The sequence below is a fragment of the Callorhinus ursinus genome, unplaced genomic scaffold (assembly GCF_003265705.2).
Source record: "Callorhinus ursinus isolate GAN/ISIS: 27379988/994484 unplaced genomic scaffold, GSC_fseal_2.0 scaffold10, whole genome shotgun sequence".
In the NCBI taxonomy this organism is placed as follows: Eukaryota; Metazoa; Chordata; class Mammalia; order Carnivora; family Otariidae; genus Callorhinus; species Callorhinus ursinus.
Genome location: NW_027397072.1, coordinates 19,785,612 through 19,800,450, shown reverse-complemented (window position 1 = coordinate 19,800,450; position 14,839 = coordinate 19,785,612). Strand labels below are relative to the sequence as shown.

Below are 14,839 nucleotides of genomic sequence, written 5' to 3'. Positions count from 1 at the left end.
TCAGTAAGGTAGCTATCATTTTTATTGTATGTTTTAGGCAATATTTAACTTCTGCAGAAAATACATTGGCAATAACCGTCAATACATGGTACTGTGATTTCTTAATTATCATACAGACGCTGTACTCAAAAAGTGGTTATTGCAGGTGCTTGAGCGCCTTCCTTGGTCCTCACCCCGAATGAACCCTGCAGGCAGATGACGTCCTCGGGAACAGCCTTCTTTTGTGTCCCTCACCAATCAAGGATCAGGGTGTGTGCTCCTTGGTTGCTAAAACCTTTTGAAGGTGACAGAAAAGAAGAATGACGTGTGACATAGGAACAGGGAGCCTACAAGAGCAGAAAGAGTTCCTCAGCCCAGCTGAGCTGACACCCTCCCCGCCCCCAACAAAGCCTTGTCCTGCCAGAGCTAAGCGACCTCAGCCTCTCGTCACTCTCTCTGGATTCAAAACATACAGAGATTCGGGGATAAGCCAACCCTATTACAGGCGGTGTAGATCACTGATGTGTGATAGGAGTTGAGGGACCCCGTATGGTCCTGCTTTCAGACTGTCAGGAGCCACACTAGGATTATGGTGATTTAGAAAATACTACCTTCCGTTCTTCCCTTTTTTCAAACCTCTGAATCTTGGTCATCCACCCTGTCAGCTGACAGACGACCTTCTCACTTGAGTAATGAAGTGAACAGAAATAAACAACATTCCTGCACAAAATTCACCAGGCTACATCCGTGTACTCTGCCTTCCATCTGAGTTCTGAATCCCGCCTCTTTACAGGTAAAGGGGGTAGGGAGGGCAGGTGAATGCATGAGGGGGACTATTTTAACTAGAGAAGTCAGCGAAGGCTTCTCAAAGAAGATACTGGTGCCGAGGTCTGGGGGAACTAAGGGAGTGAGACACGGAGAAATCTGGAAAAGGAGTGCTCCTGGGGGAAGGAGTGACAGAAGCAAAAAGCCTGCGAGAGGAGTAAAGTTGGTATGTTCAGAAAACAAAAAAAAGGCTGATGAGGCTGGAGCGTAGCAAACGTGGAGAGAAGGCAGATGAGGCTGGAGGGGAGGCAGGTGCCTAATGGTCCAGGGACTTAGACCATGGTAAGGAATTAGAATAAATTCCAAAGTGTGAAGGGAAGCCATTCACAGGTTTTGAGTAGGGGAGAAATCGGATCTAATATTTTTCAAATATAGCTTCTACATGGAGAACAGATTATACTGGGGCAACCGCAGAAGCAGGAAGACCAGTTAGCATCACAATGGCCTGAAATGGTGAGAGTAGCGAGGAACCGGAAAGTTAGAAAGGCGACAGAGCTGGCACCTGTTAGGCACGGGAAGTGACGAAAAGCAAGAAATCAAAGGTGACGCCTAGATTTTTGTCCCGAGGGGTCCTGGTAGGTTTATAATCCTATTCCCCTGAACCAGGGGAAAGCTGGAGGCAAAGCAGGTTTTTGGTAGTAAGAGGGACACAAATACAAAAGTAAAGAATAATCCTTTTGGGGCTGGTTAAATTCAAGATACCACCATTATAACATATAGTTGTAAGGTATCGGTATAAAGCGACTTAGTTTTTGTTTTCTCCTTGCTATCCATTTAAACCTGTTCTCTTGACACAGTTCCCTGCCCCACTTTACCTGTTTTATTTTCTCACTGCACTTATTACTAGCTCACATATTACATATTTATTGTCTCTCCCTGGCCATCAAAATGTAAGCTCCTCAAGATCAGAGATTTACCTCTTTTGTTTACCACTATGCCCCTCAAATACTGCTTGGCTCAGAGTAGGTGCTTGTTAAAATTTTGAGGAAGAGGGATGCCTGGGTGGCTCAGTCAGTTAAGTGTCTGCCTTTGGCGCAGGTCATGATTCCAAGGTCCAGAGATCGAGCGCCATGTGTGTGTGTGTGTCCGGGGTCGGGGGGGGGGTCCCTGCTCAGTGGGGAGTCTGCTTCTCCCTCTCCCTACTCCAGCTCATGCTCTCTCTCGCAGTCTCTCAAATAAATAAAATCTTTTTTTAAAGATTTTATTTATTTATTTGACAGAGAGAGAGAATGAGAGAGAAAGCACATGAGATGGGGGGAGGGTCAGAGTGAGAAGCAGACTCCCTGTCGAGCAGGGAGCCCGATGCGGGACTCGATCCAGGGACTCCAGGATCATGACCCGAGCCGAAGGCAGTCGCTCAACCAACTGAGCCACCCAGGCGCCCATAAATAAAATCTTTAAAACACATTTTTTTAAAGATTTTATTTGAGAGAGAACATGCATGAGTGGTGGGGAGGGGCAGAGGGACAGGGGAAAGCAGGCTCCCCATTGAGCAGGGAGCCTCACACGGGGCTCGATCCCAGGACCCTGAGATCATGACCTAAGCCAAAGGCAGATGCTTAACCAACTGAGCCACCCAGGACACCAAAATCTTAAAACAATTTTTTGAGGAAGAAAGCAAGCAAGCACATGGGAGAATACTAAAACATTATGGTAAAAGGAGTTAAACTACAAAATAAAGTTTTAATAAAACTTCAATAAGTGAGTAAAAAAAGTAGCTCCCTTATCCTCTGGAGGTAGGAGTAGGGAAATGGAGAGACAGAAAAGAAGATGGAAAGACTGTATATTTGGACTAATGTACCATTCCCATATTGATTTCTAACCAGAAAATGATTTCTAATCCACTCCTAAGAGAGGCTCTACCTGGCCTTGGGAGACACAAGGGTGTAGAGAAGAGAACTGAAGGGGAAAAGTGGCACATAGACCTGGAAGCAGTAGACTAAGCGAGACCAGTCACATGGCCACCAAGTTTAATTGTAGTTATCTTAGGATGAGAAATCTGTGCTCTGTGAACACCTATATTTCTATATATTTTACATTAAATTTGGGGGCTTTTATTTCTTAAAATTTTACTACATTGAATTTAGTATATGATGCTTTTGAAAATTTTCTGCCTGTCTTGGCTGAATTAAGGGGTACAAAATTTGGGGCCTGGCTTGGGTGTGATAGGTGGTAAATGGTAGAGTTGATAGAGATGGATGAGAGACAGAAGGGTTAACATTCCTAAGAAGGAGGTAGGAAAACCTGATAACCCACCCACCAGAGGGCATATCCATGTGTAATAACTCCCAGGGCAACTCTCTCCATTCCCTCTTAATAAAGGAAGCTGCTTCTCAGTTTCTTCTACTCTCTCCCTCGCTTTGTTTGGGGTAAAGGCGGTGCAGTCCACTGCCTCCTCTCTTCCTGAAAGCCTGTCATACAGAGAAGCTCCCAGCTGTTCAGATTTTGGTATCAGCAATTGCTACCTTGTGTACGGCAAAATAGGACTCTCCCAGTTCTCACCGCCTCCTGGTCCCCATCCCTTTCTATCTCCTGCTGAGGGTCAACGAAATGACCTTCAGAGTTGGCCTCTTTGAGACTTGGACTCTTTCTCTCATGAAAACATAGAGGTTCTTTTTCCAGAAAGGATGATCCTTTGTTTCTGTAAGAAGGAACCAGAAAGGAAAGTATTCTCTTAAATACAAACTCAATTGTAGCATTTTTTTTTTTTTACTTTGAAGTTGGTGAGTTTTATATGAATCTACACATTTTTATAAAAAAGAAACCCAAATAAATAGCATTATCTAGCTTTAGTAGTAGTTTCATTTGCATTCACTCTGTGGCTTAATCAAACAGCTGAGTGAGGCTCTTTCAGAGTAAATGACCGCCTCACAGAGTTGTCCATTGTATCTTCCCAAGGAAAGTCTAACTGCCAAAGACAAATATGCTTTCTCCACCCCTGATGCCATAACTGGGATGTTTCCCTAATTCATAGACAGGAATCTAATCTTCCACCTCTCTTCCAGGGGGGGAGCTCAAAGACTTAAGCCTCTAGTCTAAAATATAGGCCTCTGGTACTCTAATATGCAATATTCTCCTTCATATCTGGGTCCCTCTCTGCTAGAAGAGATATTTGAGGACAAACCCCTCCCTTTATATCATATATAGAAATTAAATAGGATTTAAATGTTTATTTTCCTAAAACCTGACCCAAACAGATCCATGAGTCTGTGGCAGTTAGGGATTGTAGAGAAACTTACTCTTTTGAAACCTAGGATGCAAGAATGATTCTGACTCATTCCATCTTTTAAGGCCTTTAGCTAACAAGTGAATAGGGCTTAGTTTCAATACTTCTATCATTCCTCAATTTCAACTCCCATTCAAAAAACAGAGAAACGAACTGAGGGTTCTAAAGGGGAGGGGGTGGGGGGATGGCTTAGCCTGGTGATGGGTATTAAATAGGGAATGGAGCACTGGGTGTTATATGCAAACAATGAATCATGGATCACTACATCAAAAACTAATGATGTAATGTATGGTGATTAACGTAACATAATAAAATAAAATTTTAAAAAAAAGCAGCCAATTCTTAAACCACACCTCTAGTACACTGAGAAGTCCACAATGTCCAGCTCCATCTCTAATAGTCATCTGTTTCTACAATTAGTTATTAATCATTCTTTCTGCTGCCCGTGGCAGCATCAAGTATCTCTAAAAGCCCTCTGGCTTCTGCCACACTGAATTTATTCATCAAATTCTGAGCCTATTCAGAAAAAGGAAAGGGTGCTGCAGCTTACTTTGGGGCTTTTTAGGAACAGAAAATTGTACATCATACAAGCTCATTTTTCTTATGCTTCACTAGGTTATTTTTTTAATATTTTTTATTATCAACAGCTTTACTGAGGTGTACTTACACACCATAAAATTCGCCCATTTTAAGTGCAGAAATCAATGATTTTTAGTATAGAGTTGTCTAACCATCACCATGATCTAATTTTAGAACATTTGTGTCAGTCTAAAAACCTCATGCTCATTTACAATCACTGTCCATTCCCAACCCTAGGCCTAGCCCAACAACAATCTACTTCCTGTCTCTATAGATCTGCCTTTCTGGACATTTCCTATAAATAGAATCATACAATATGTGGTCTTTTGAGACTGTCCTCTTTCACGGAGAATGGTTTGGAAGTTCATCTGTTTCATAACATTTATCAGTACTTCTCTTCCTTTTAATCACCAAATAATACTCCATGTATAGATATGGCACTTTTTTTTTCATCTCTTCACCAGCTGATGAATATTTGGGTTGTTTCCACTTTTTGGCTCTATTGTGAATAATACTGCCATGATCACTCATGTCTAAGTCTTTATGTGGACATATGTTTCCATTTCTCCTGGGTAGGAGTTGAATGGCTGGTCACATGGTCACTTAAAGTTTCACATTTTGAGAAACTGCCAAACTATTTTCCAAAGTTGCTGCACCATTTCACATTCCCTGCAGCAACATCTGAGGGATCTCGTTAGTTTTAATCAGATAAACATGTTATGTAACTATATAGAGAAATCTCTTACTTTATTTCCATAACTAGGCAATTGAGATGATTCTCTGTCACACCCACCATAGTATATACTACCACTCTCCTCGTAACATCTCTTCACACTGGGTGTACCTACTATCCACCAAAACTAGTCCAAAATTCCATTTTTACTGCTCCAATTCCAATTTAAAATCTCCTAACCTTTAACTCTGAGTTGTTAGCAGTTTATTTTCTGTCTGTGCTTGTTATTTCTGAATGTTAGCAATTTGTTCTTTAAAACCAGACAAAATTGAGGCAAGTTGCCACCTCACCCAGACATAGAGGCGGGAGATGCCTGATGTCACACAAGAGTGTGGTGTATGCCTCAGCACTATTCCAACAACTTAAAAGGATGGCAGGGGGTGGAAACACAGCCAAGCATCTTTAATGAAAAAAAGCAAAGCTATGGAATAACAGACTTACTTGTAAATTACTGCTTTTTCTTCTTGCTGAGATTCAACAGGATGAGGAGTTCTTGTCAAGGGTTTCAAATCAAAACCACAATCGTTAAAATTCATTTTCACTTTTAACCTTTAACAAGATAACACGTGTGAGGATGTTTTGAAAACAAAACTATCTTACATTTATACAGAAATCATTGTTATACACTGACTGCTATGTATATTGTCCAAAAGACCATTTCAAACTAGTATACATTCTTTTTTTTTTTAATTTTATTTGACAGAGAGAGACACAGCGAGAGAAGGAACACAAGCAGGGGGAGTGGGAGAGGGAGAAGCAGGCTTCCCGCTGAGCAGGGAGCCCAATGTGGGGCTCAATCCCAGAACCCTGAGACCATGACCTGAGCTGAAGGCAGACGCTTAACGACTGAGCCACCCAGGCGCCCCTCAAACTAGTATACATTCTTGAGTGTTTCAGAATTACTGAAACCGGAATGCCTGGGTAGTTCAGTCAGTTAAGCATCCGACTCTTGGTTTCAGCTCAGGTCATGATCTCTGGTCCTGAGATCCAGCCCTGCATCTGGCTCCCTGCTCAGTGGGGAGTCTGCTTCCCCTCTCTTTCTCCCTCTGCCCTGCCCCCTGCTCCTGCACTCTAAAATAAATAAATCTTAAAAAAAAAAAAAAAAAGATTTTCTCTCCCTCTCCGTTTGCCCCTCCCCTTCTCTCTCCCTCTAAAAAATAAAAAGTTATAAGGTCTAATATATGTCTAATTTGAGCCCAGAAGCAGAATGGAAAGAATGAAGAAAAAGCAATCAAGAGATAATTGCTGTGAATTTTCATGACTGATGAAAAATGAACACAGAGTAATGTGTGGTGATTAACATAATAAAAAAAAATGAACCCAGAGATCCAGGAAGCACAATATATACCAGTAGCTTAAACAAAAAGAAATCTATACCTAGACATCTCTAGGAAGAGTGCAGAACACTAAAGCCAGGGGCACCTGGGTGGCTTAGTCGTTAAGCATCTGCCTTCAGCTCAGGTCATGATCCCAGGGTCCTGGGATCGAGCCCCGCGTCGAGCCCCGCGTCGGGCTCCCTGCTCAGCGGGAAGTCTGCTTTTCCCTCTGCCTCTGCTGCTCCCCCTACTTGTGCTCACTCTGTCAAATAAAAAAATCTTTAAAAAAACAAACAAACAAAAAAACAACTGAATTCCTCTCTGACTCTTCCTTTTCCCTGGCCTTCCAAATCTGGCCACCAAAATCTAAAATTCCTTTGTTTTATCACATCAATCTCCCCCTTCCATTCCTTTTGCCACCATCCCGAGGCTTTTATCAACACAACATAGGTCCTTATAAAAAGTTCAATGATCTCCAGCTCCCAGTCCTATCTTATCTCTAATCTATCATATACAGCATATGCCAGATTAAAGTTTCCAACATTACTATCCTCAATGACTCCCTATTCCCTACATGATAAAATCCCAATTTTTAAGCTGGCATTGAAGGCTTTTCACAAAACCGCTCCAAACTAGTTTCACAGACTCAACCAGTGACTAGTCATCCACTCATTCATTTCACACACAATTAGACAATTGCAAACTGTATAAGTGAAAAAGTCTATTTGTGTCAAGTGATGGGACAAAAGAGGGACTGGACCAAACCAGTATAAGGAGGTGGATTGGAAATATTTTAAGATTTTTTAGATTGATTTAAGCAATCTCTACACCCAACATGGGGCTCAAACTCACAACCCTGAGATCAAGAGCCACATGCTCTACCAAATGAGCCAGCCAGTTGCCCCAAATGGAAATATTTCATAGAGAAAGTGTTAAAGTGGCATTTAATAGAGTCTTGGAAACACTGTTTTCCTCAAAAAAGACTGGGTATAGAGCAGAAGACCACAGAAAGGCCCCATCAGTGGCAAAGACACACTGGAAGAGATCAAGACCTTCAGGTAAACAAGTGCAAATCCCCACCCATTTCCCTGGATCCATCTGTACTACAAAGCAAAAGCCTTAAGCTGCTGGGAAGAGGGAAGTAAATTCTTCCCCAGCCCCCAGGACAACAAGCAAAGATAAACTGCTTCTGAAGAGAAGTAAAGGCAAAACCTGTCTGCCTACAGCGAAGTAAGAGGGGTAGACCCAGGACCAAGGCAAGGATCCAGTGCTATTAGGACAAGGACAGAGGTAAAAATCCTCCGTCGCATAGGGAGAGACAAACCACTTCAGACCCAGAATCCTACACCTATACCCGGCAGAGATCTGCTACTATTGGAAGAGGGGCAGGAAACTCACCCAAGAACAACCACACAGGAGTTTGGCTGCCACAAGAAGGGAAAGGAACGTGCTATTCCTGAGGCCCAAGCACACAGAGCATGCCTAACACTGAGGTGGGATAAGAAAAACAGAAAAAATCCCTCTGCTCCAACTATGAGCCTAGCAATAAGAAGCAATAGCAGTATGCTTCCGGGGATGAAGCAAGGCCATGGGAAAGACTCACCCCACACCTCCCCCACACACCTCTGTGACAAAGGCTTATGGAAATAGCCAAAAACTGAAAGGAAAGAAGGAATGCTTGAGAAAACCCTTCTGGCATGCCAGCCCCCACCCTAAGCACAAGGTAACAGCAGCCCAACACTAAAGGCATTTGAAGCCTGTAGCGCACTAAAAATAAGAATAGCAATAATAGTACCTAAACCCAGCTCAACTTCTGACTAGATAAACCCAATTCTCCACACTAATGCTTGACAGAAGAAAAGGATATCTATTTCTAGACATACTCAGTCTATACTGTTCTACCTCTATTGCCTGGTATTCAATCAAAAATGACAAGGGCGCCTGGGTGGCTCAGTTGGTTAAGCGACTGCCTTCGGCTCAGGTCATGATCCTGGAGTCCCGGGATCGAGTCCCACATCGGGCTCCCTGCTCGGCGGGGAGTCTGCTTCGCCCTCTGACCCTCTTCCCTCTCGTGCTCTCTCTCTCTCATTCTCTCTCAAATAAATAAATAAAATCTTAAAAAAAAAATGACAAAACACGCAAAAAAAAAAGGCAAAACAAAATAACCTCAAGTATCTAGCATTTAATAAAAAATTATAAGACACAGGGGGGTGGGCAAGACAAAAAATAACCCACTGTCAAGAGTGAAAGCAATCAATAGAGCCACATTCAGAAATGACCCTAGCAAGGGAACTATCAGAGAATTTAAGATAACTATGACTAATATGTTAAAGTATCTAGTGGAAAAGTGAACCTGTATAAATGGGAGAATTTCAGAAGTGAAAACTATGTGAAAAAAAATCAAATGGAAATGCTGGAAATAAAAATCACATCAGAGACAAAGAATTCCTCTGATGGACTGATCAAGAGATGGGACAAAGGGGCGCCTGGGTGACTCCAGTCACTTAAGCATCTGCCTTCAGCTCAGGTCATGATCTCAGAGTCCTGGGATCGAGTCCCGCGTTAGGCTCCCTGCTCAGTGGGAACCTGCTTCTCCCGCTCCTCCCTGCTTGTGCTCTCTGTCGCTATCTCTGTCTCTCTAAATAAGAAATAAATGAATAAAATCTTAAAAGAGAGAGAGAGAGAGAGAGAGATGGGACACAGATGAGGAAAGGCTCAGTGAACCTAAAGATAAGTTAGTAGAAATTGTCCAACTGAAATATAAGTAGAAAAAAAATTTTTAAACACAAAAGAACAAACTAAGAGCTACAGAGCTATGAGACAATCAAATGGTCTAACATACATATAATTGGAGTCTCAGGGGGCACCTGAGTGGCTCAGTCAAGCGTCTGCCTTCGGCTCAGGTCATGATCCCAGGGTCCTGGGATCAAGCCCCACATCGGGCTCCCTGCTCAGCGGAAGCCTGCTTCTCCCTCTCCCACTCCCCCTGCTTGTGTTCCTGCTCTCGCTATCTCTCTGTCAAATAAATAAAAATCCTTAAAATAATAATAACAACTGGAGTCTCAGAAAGAAAAGAAAAATAGGGCATAAGAAATATTTGAAGTGATAATGGCCTATTTTCCAAAAAAAATAATGAAAGATATCAAACCACAGATACAAGAATCTCAGAGAACCCTAAGCAGGATAAACAGAAAGGGGAAAACAAAAAACAAAACACCTAGACACATCATAATCTAGCTATTGAAAAGCAAAGAGAAAATCTTGAAAGTGTCCAAGAAAAAAGAAACATCAAAAACAGGAACAAAGATTACAGATTTTTAATTGAAAAATGAATTTTTTAAAAAAATCAGAATTATGACAAAATTTATACCACTGTCTCATGAGTTTTCACATTCCAAAAGGTTCCATAATTTCTATTATATTAACCATTACCTGCTCCTTTTACAAAATTCACTTTCTATGTAGGTTGTAGGCAGCTTAAGCCACTCATTTGGAGTCATAAAGTGCCTTGAATTAGAAATTCTTGGGAATCTGGAATGCAGTTTGGCCTTTTCAATCTCTTTGAATTCTTTCATTGTATATATTTTGCCTGCAAGAAGATTAGTAACCTAGATTAGCACCCTTAAATGCAACTCCCATTGCTCTTGGGTTATGAAATCACATAACAATAGGCACTGAGTACCAGTCTCACACTGAAGAAGAGTTCTTTTTTCATCATCTTTGTCATATTGTGCCTTTTTCAAAGGGTCACGAAATGGTGGAATGGTAACCTACAAGAAAAGCATGTCTTTGAGGACAGGATTGCAGGTCTTTTTCAGTCTATCTTAAGCATCTATGTATGACTCTTAGGCCAGAAGAATCAAGAATATAGTATTTACAAACTACTTCAGTGTAACCATTATATATATTTAACACCCTACAAAGAAATGAGGGCACTCCGATACATCTCTTAGCAAGGCCCTCCAGTCATGGTTAGCTCTTGTTTTAATGGCTTTTTCATATCACTATGGATATTTTTCTTAGACACTCTACCCAAACTCAGTAAGTGGTAGTTTCTTAAAGGTTATGATGTGCAATCTAAAACTGTATCAATAAATTATTCAAACTCAACTACATTAAAACCCATTGGTCTGGGGCACCTGAGTGGTTCAGTCCACAAGCATCTGCCTTTGGCTCAGGTCAGGATCCCAGGGTCCTGCGATTGAGCCCCACATCGGGCTCCCTGCTCCGCGGGAAGCCTGCTTCTCCCTCTCCCACTCCCCCTGCTTGTGTTCCCTCTCTCACTGTGTCTCTCTCTGTCAAATAAATAAATAAAATATTTAAAAAAAAAAATCAATTGGTCAATCTTTAACTTTGAATGGATCTTTTATCTATGTTATGGGTTGATTATTTAGAAAAAATTGTATCACTGAGTTTTGTGAGAACTTCCAAATGTTAATACATTTCATTATACTATAATCACATTTATTAAAATCATTACCCCTCTCATCAGAAGAGTCTAAGAGCATTGGGAAGCTGTCACACTCATGATGGTGTTTTTCCAGGGCGCCTGGGTGGCTCAGTTGGTTAAGCGACTGCCTTCGGCTCAGGTCATGATCCCGGAGTCCCGGGATCGAGTCCCGCATCAGGCTCCCTGCTCAGCGGGGAGTCTGCTCCTCCCTCTGACCCTACCCCCTCTTGTGCTCTCTCTCTCACTCTTTCTCTCAAATAAATAAAATAAAATAAAATAAATAAAAAAATGATGGTGTTTTTCCAAAATTCAAATTTTTTTTTTAAAAATTTTATTTATTTATTTGAGAGAGAGAGAGAACGAGAGATAGAAAGCACGAGAGGGAAGAGGGTCAGAGGGAGAAGCAGACTCCCTGCTGAGCAGGAAGCCCGATGCGGGACTCGATCCCGGGACTCCAGGATCATGACCTGAGCCGAAGGCAGTCGCTTAACCAACTGAGCCACCCAGGCGCCCTCAAATAAAGTAAATCGTGTGTGTGTGTGTGTGTGTGTGTGTGTGTGTGTGTGTGTGTGTGTGTGTTAGAATTTATTTATTTGACAGAGAGAGACACAGCGAGAGAGGGAACACAAGCAGGGGGAGTGGGAGAGGGAGAAGCAGGCTTCCCGCTGAGCAGGGAATCCGATGCGGGGCTCGATCCCAGGACCCTGGGATCATGACCTGAGCTGAAGGCAGATGCTTAACGAATGAGCCACCCAGGCACCCCAAATAAAGTAAATTAAAAAAAAAAAAAAATGTCCATCGACAGATGAATGGATAAAGAAGATGTGGTATATATACACAATGGAATATTATGCAGCCATCAAAAGGAATGAGATCTTGCCATTTGCAATGACGTGGATGGAACTGGAGGGTGTTATGCTAAGTGAAATAAGTCAGAGAAAGACATGTATCATATGACCTCACTGATATGAGGAATTCTTAATCTCAGGAAACAAACTGAGGGTTGCTGGAGTGGTGGGGGGTGGGAGGGATGGGGTGGCCGGGTGATAGACATTGGGTAGGGTATGTGCTATGGTGAGCGCTGTGAATTGTGCAAGACTGTGGAATCACAGATCTGTACTTCTGAAACAAATAATGCAACATATGTTAGGAAAAAAGAAAAAGAAGATAGCAGGAGGGGAAGAATGAAGGGGAGTAAGTCGGAGGGGGAGACGAACCATGAGAAACGATGGACTCTGAAAAACAAACTGAGGGTTCTAGAGGGGAGGAGGGTAGGGGGATGGGTTAGCCTGGTGATGGGTATTAAAGAGGGCACAGTCTGCGTGGAGCACTGGGTGTCATGCACAAACAATGAATCATGGAACACTACATCAAGAACTAATGATGTAATGTATGGTGATTAACATAACAATAAAAAATTAAAAAATAAAAGATAAAGGGCGCCTGGGTGGCTCAGTTCATTAAGCGACTGCCTTCGGCTCAGGTCATGATCCTGGAGTCCCGGGATCGAGTCCCACATTGGGCTCCTTGCTCAGCAGGCAGTCTGCTTCTCCCTCTGACCCTCTTCCCTCTCGTGCTATCTCTCATTCTCTCTCTCTCAAATAAATAAAATCTTTAAAAAAAAAAAAAGATCTGGTTTCAAATCCCAGTTCTGCCCCTTACTAGTTAGGTTACTAGCTAGTTTATCTAAGGCTCTATCATGTATCATGTCAGTTTAATTTTCAACTATTAAAACACGGACGATAACACACACAATTTGGCAAAACAAGTAAAAAACCCGATTTGTCTGCAAACGCCAGCCGTTTAAAATATCTATGACTCAAGGATTTTGTTTAATAATATCCACTATTAGCAAAAGTGTGGGAAAATGGACTCTCTGGTGGGGTACAAATTTATACAGTCATCCTGGAGGACAATTTGGCAATATAAATCAAAATAATGCACAACCTTTAACTCAGCAATTCTACTTCTAGCAACTTACCTAAGGAAAACCTTATGAAATAAACAGTTACAGGGAAGTTCATCATAATGTCATTTGTAACAGCAACAGGTCAAAAATCATCTAGATGTTCACAGTAGGGAATATGTTAAAAAAAATGATAGTATAGCAAGATACCATATATAGTTAGAAACACATCTATGTTCTGCTATTTACAGCTGTGGGGCTCTGGAAAAGTAACTATTTTTTTTTAAACAAAGATTTTATTTATTTGACAGAGAGACAAAGCGAGAGGAGGAACCCAAGCAGAGGGAGTGGGAGCGGGAGAAGCACCCCTCTGGAAAGGTAACTTAACCAATTTGTGTCTCACTTGCCTCATCTGCGAATTATATCACGTGGTAGCAGTGAAGATGAAAAAAAAAAAAAAAGTCCTAACATTTGGTTAAGCCCTCAGTGCAAGTAATTTTTTTTTTTTTTTTTTAAGATTTATTATTTTAGAGGGGCGCCTGGGTGGCTCAGTCATTAAGCATCTGCCTTCGGCTCAGGTCACGATCCCGCGGTCCTGGGATCGAGCCCCGCATCGGGCTCCCTGCTCAGTCAGAAGTCTGCTTCTCCCTCTCCCACTCCCCCTGCTTGTGTTCCCTCACTCACTGTCTCTGTCAAATAAATAAAACAAAAAAAAGAAAAAGAAAAAGAAATCAAGAGTCAGAGGCCTAACCGACTGAGCCACCCAGGCACCCCAGCTGTTATTAACAGAACACTATGCAATGATTAAAATTATGTATTTACATTTATTGACAAAGAAAGAAGCAAATCATAGAACTATTGAGGAAAAAAATGCAGATTATAAAACATAATGTGTGTTACACCAATTTGTAAAATAAAAATGTGTATATACACCACATATAGAAAGCAAGTCTTGACTATCTAGAAGAATATACAGAAAAATGTTAGTAAGTTCACTCTGTGTAATGAAACTGTGAGGGTTTTTTTTTTTTAAGATTTTATTTATTTGAGAGCAGGAGAGAGACAGAACATGAGCAGGGGGAAGGAGGCAGAGGAAGGGGAGAGGCAGACTCCCCACTGAGCAGGGAGCCCCACACAGGGCTCCATCCCAGGACCTTGAGATCATGACCTAAGCTCAAGGCAGATGCTTAACCGACTGAGCCACCCAGGAGCCTCTGTGAGTGGTTTTTTAATTCTTTACCTAAAAATAGATTTGGGATTAGGGGGGCACCTGGATGGCTCAGTTGATTGCGTGACTGCCTTCGGCTCAGGTCATGATCCTGGAGTCCCATGACTGAGTCCCTCATAGGGCTCCCTGCTCGGTGGGGAGTCTGCTTCTCCCTCTGACCCTCCTCCCTCTTGTGCTCTGTGTCTCTCCTCTCTCTCTCAAATAAATAAATAAAATCTTTTTTTTTTTAAAGATTTTATTTATTTATTCATGAGAGACAGAGAAGGAGAGAGAGAGAGAGAAGCAGAGGGAGAAGCAGGCTCCCAAGGAGCAGGGAGCCTGACGCGGGACTCGATCCCAGGACCCTGGGATCATGACCTGAGCCGAAGGCAGACGCTCAACCATCTGAGCCACCCAGGCGCCCATAAATAAAATCTTAAAAAAAAAATTTGGGGGGCACCTGGGTGGCTCAGTAGGTTAAGCGTCTAACTCGACTTCAGTTCAGGCCATGATCTCAGGGTCAGGAGATTGAGCCCTGCATGCGGCTCCATGCTGGGCGTGGAACCTGATTAAGATATTCTCTCTTTCTCTCTCTCTCTACCCCCCCGCGCCTCCCCC

At 42.3% G+C, this 14,839-nt stretch overlaps 1 protein-coding gene across 9 annotated transcripts in view; it reads right to left on the bottom strand.

Annotated features, from left to right (window-relative positions):
• Window positions 1-4: 4 nt before the first annotated feature.
• Window positions 5-14,839, bottom strand: part of FAM228B (family with sequence similarity 228 member B) — a 52,961-nt gene continuing 38,126 nt past the window's right edge. For 6 of the 9 annotated variants that reach the window (XM_073897055.1, XM_025867817.2, XM_073897056.1 and 3 more), the window contains 5 exons: window positions 10,341-10,428; window positions 10,091-10,247; window positions 5,784-5,891; window positions 3,270-3,445; window positions 5-274 (listed from right to left, as the gene is read on the bottom strand). In XM_073897055.1, coding sequence (XP_073753156.1) covers window positions 231-274; window positions 3,270-3,445; window positions 5,784-5,891; window positions 10,091-10,247; window positions 10,341-10,428 — 573 coding nt within the window. In that variant the 3' untranslated portion in view covers window positions 5-230. The remainder of the gene's footprint in view (window positions 275-3,269; window positions 3,446-5,783; window positions 5,892-10,090; window positions 10,248-10,340; window positions 10,429-14,839) is intronic. The other 3 variants (XM_025867820.2, XM_025867819.2, XM_025867824.2) reach the window with 3 other exon arrangements.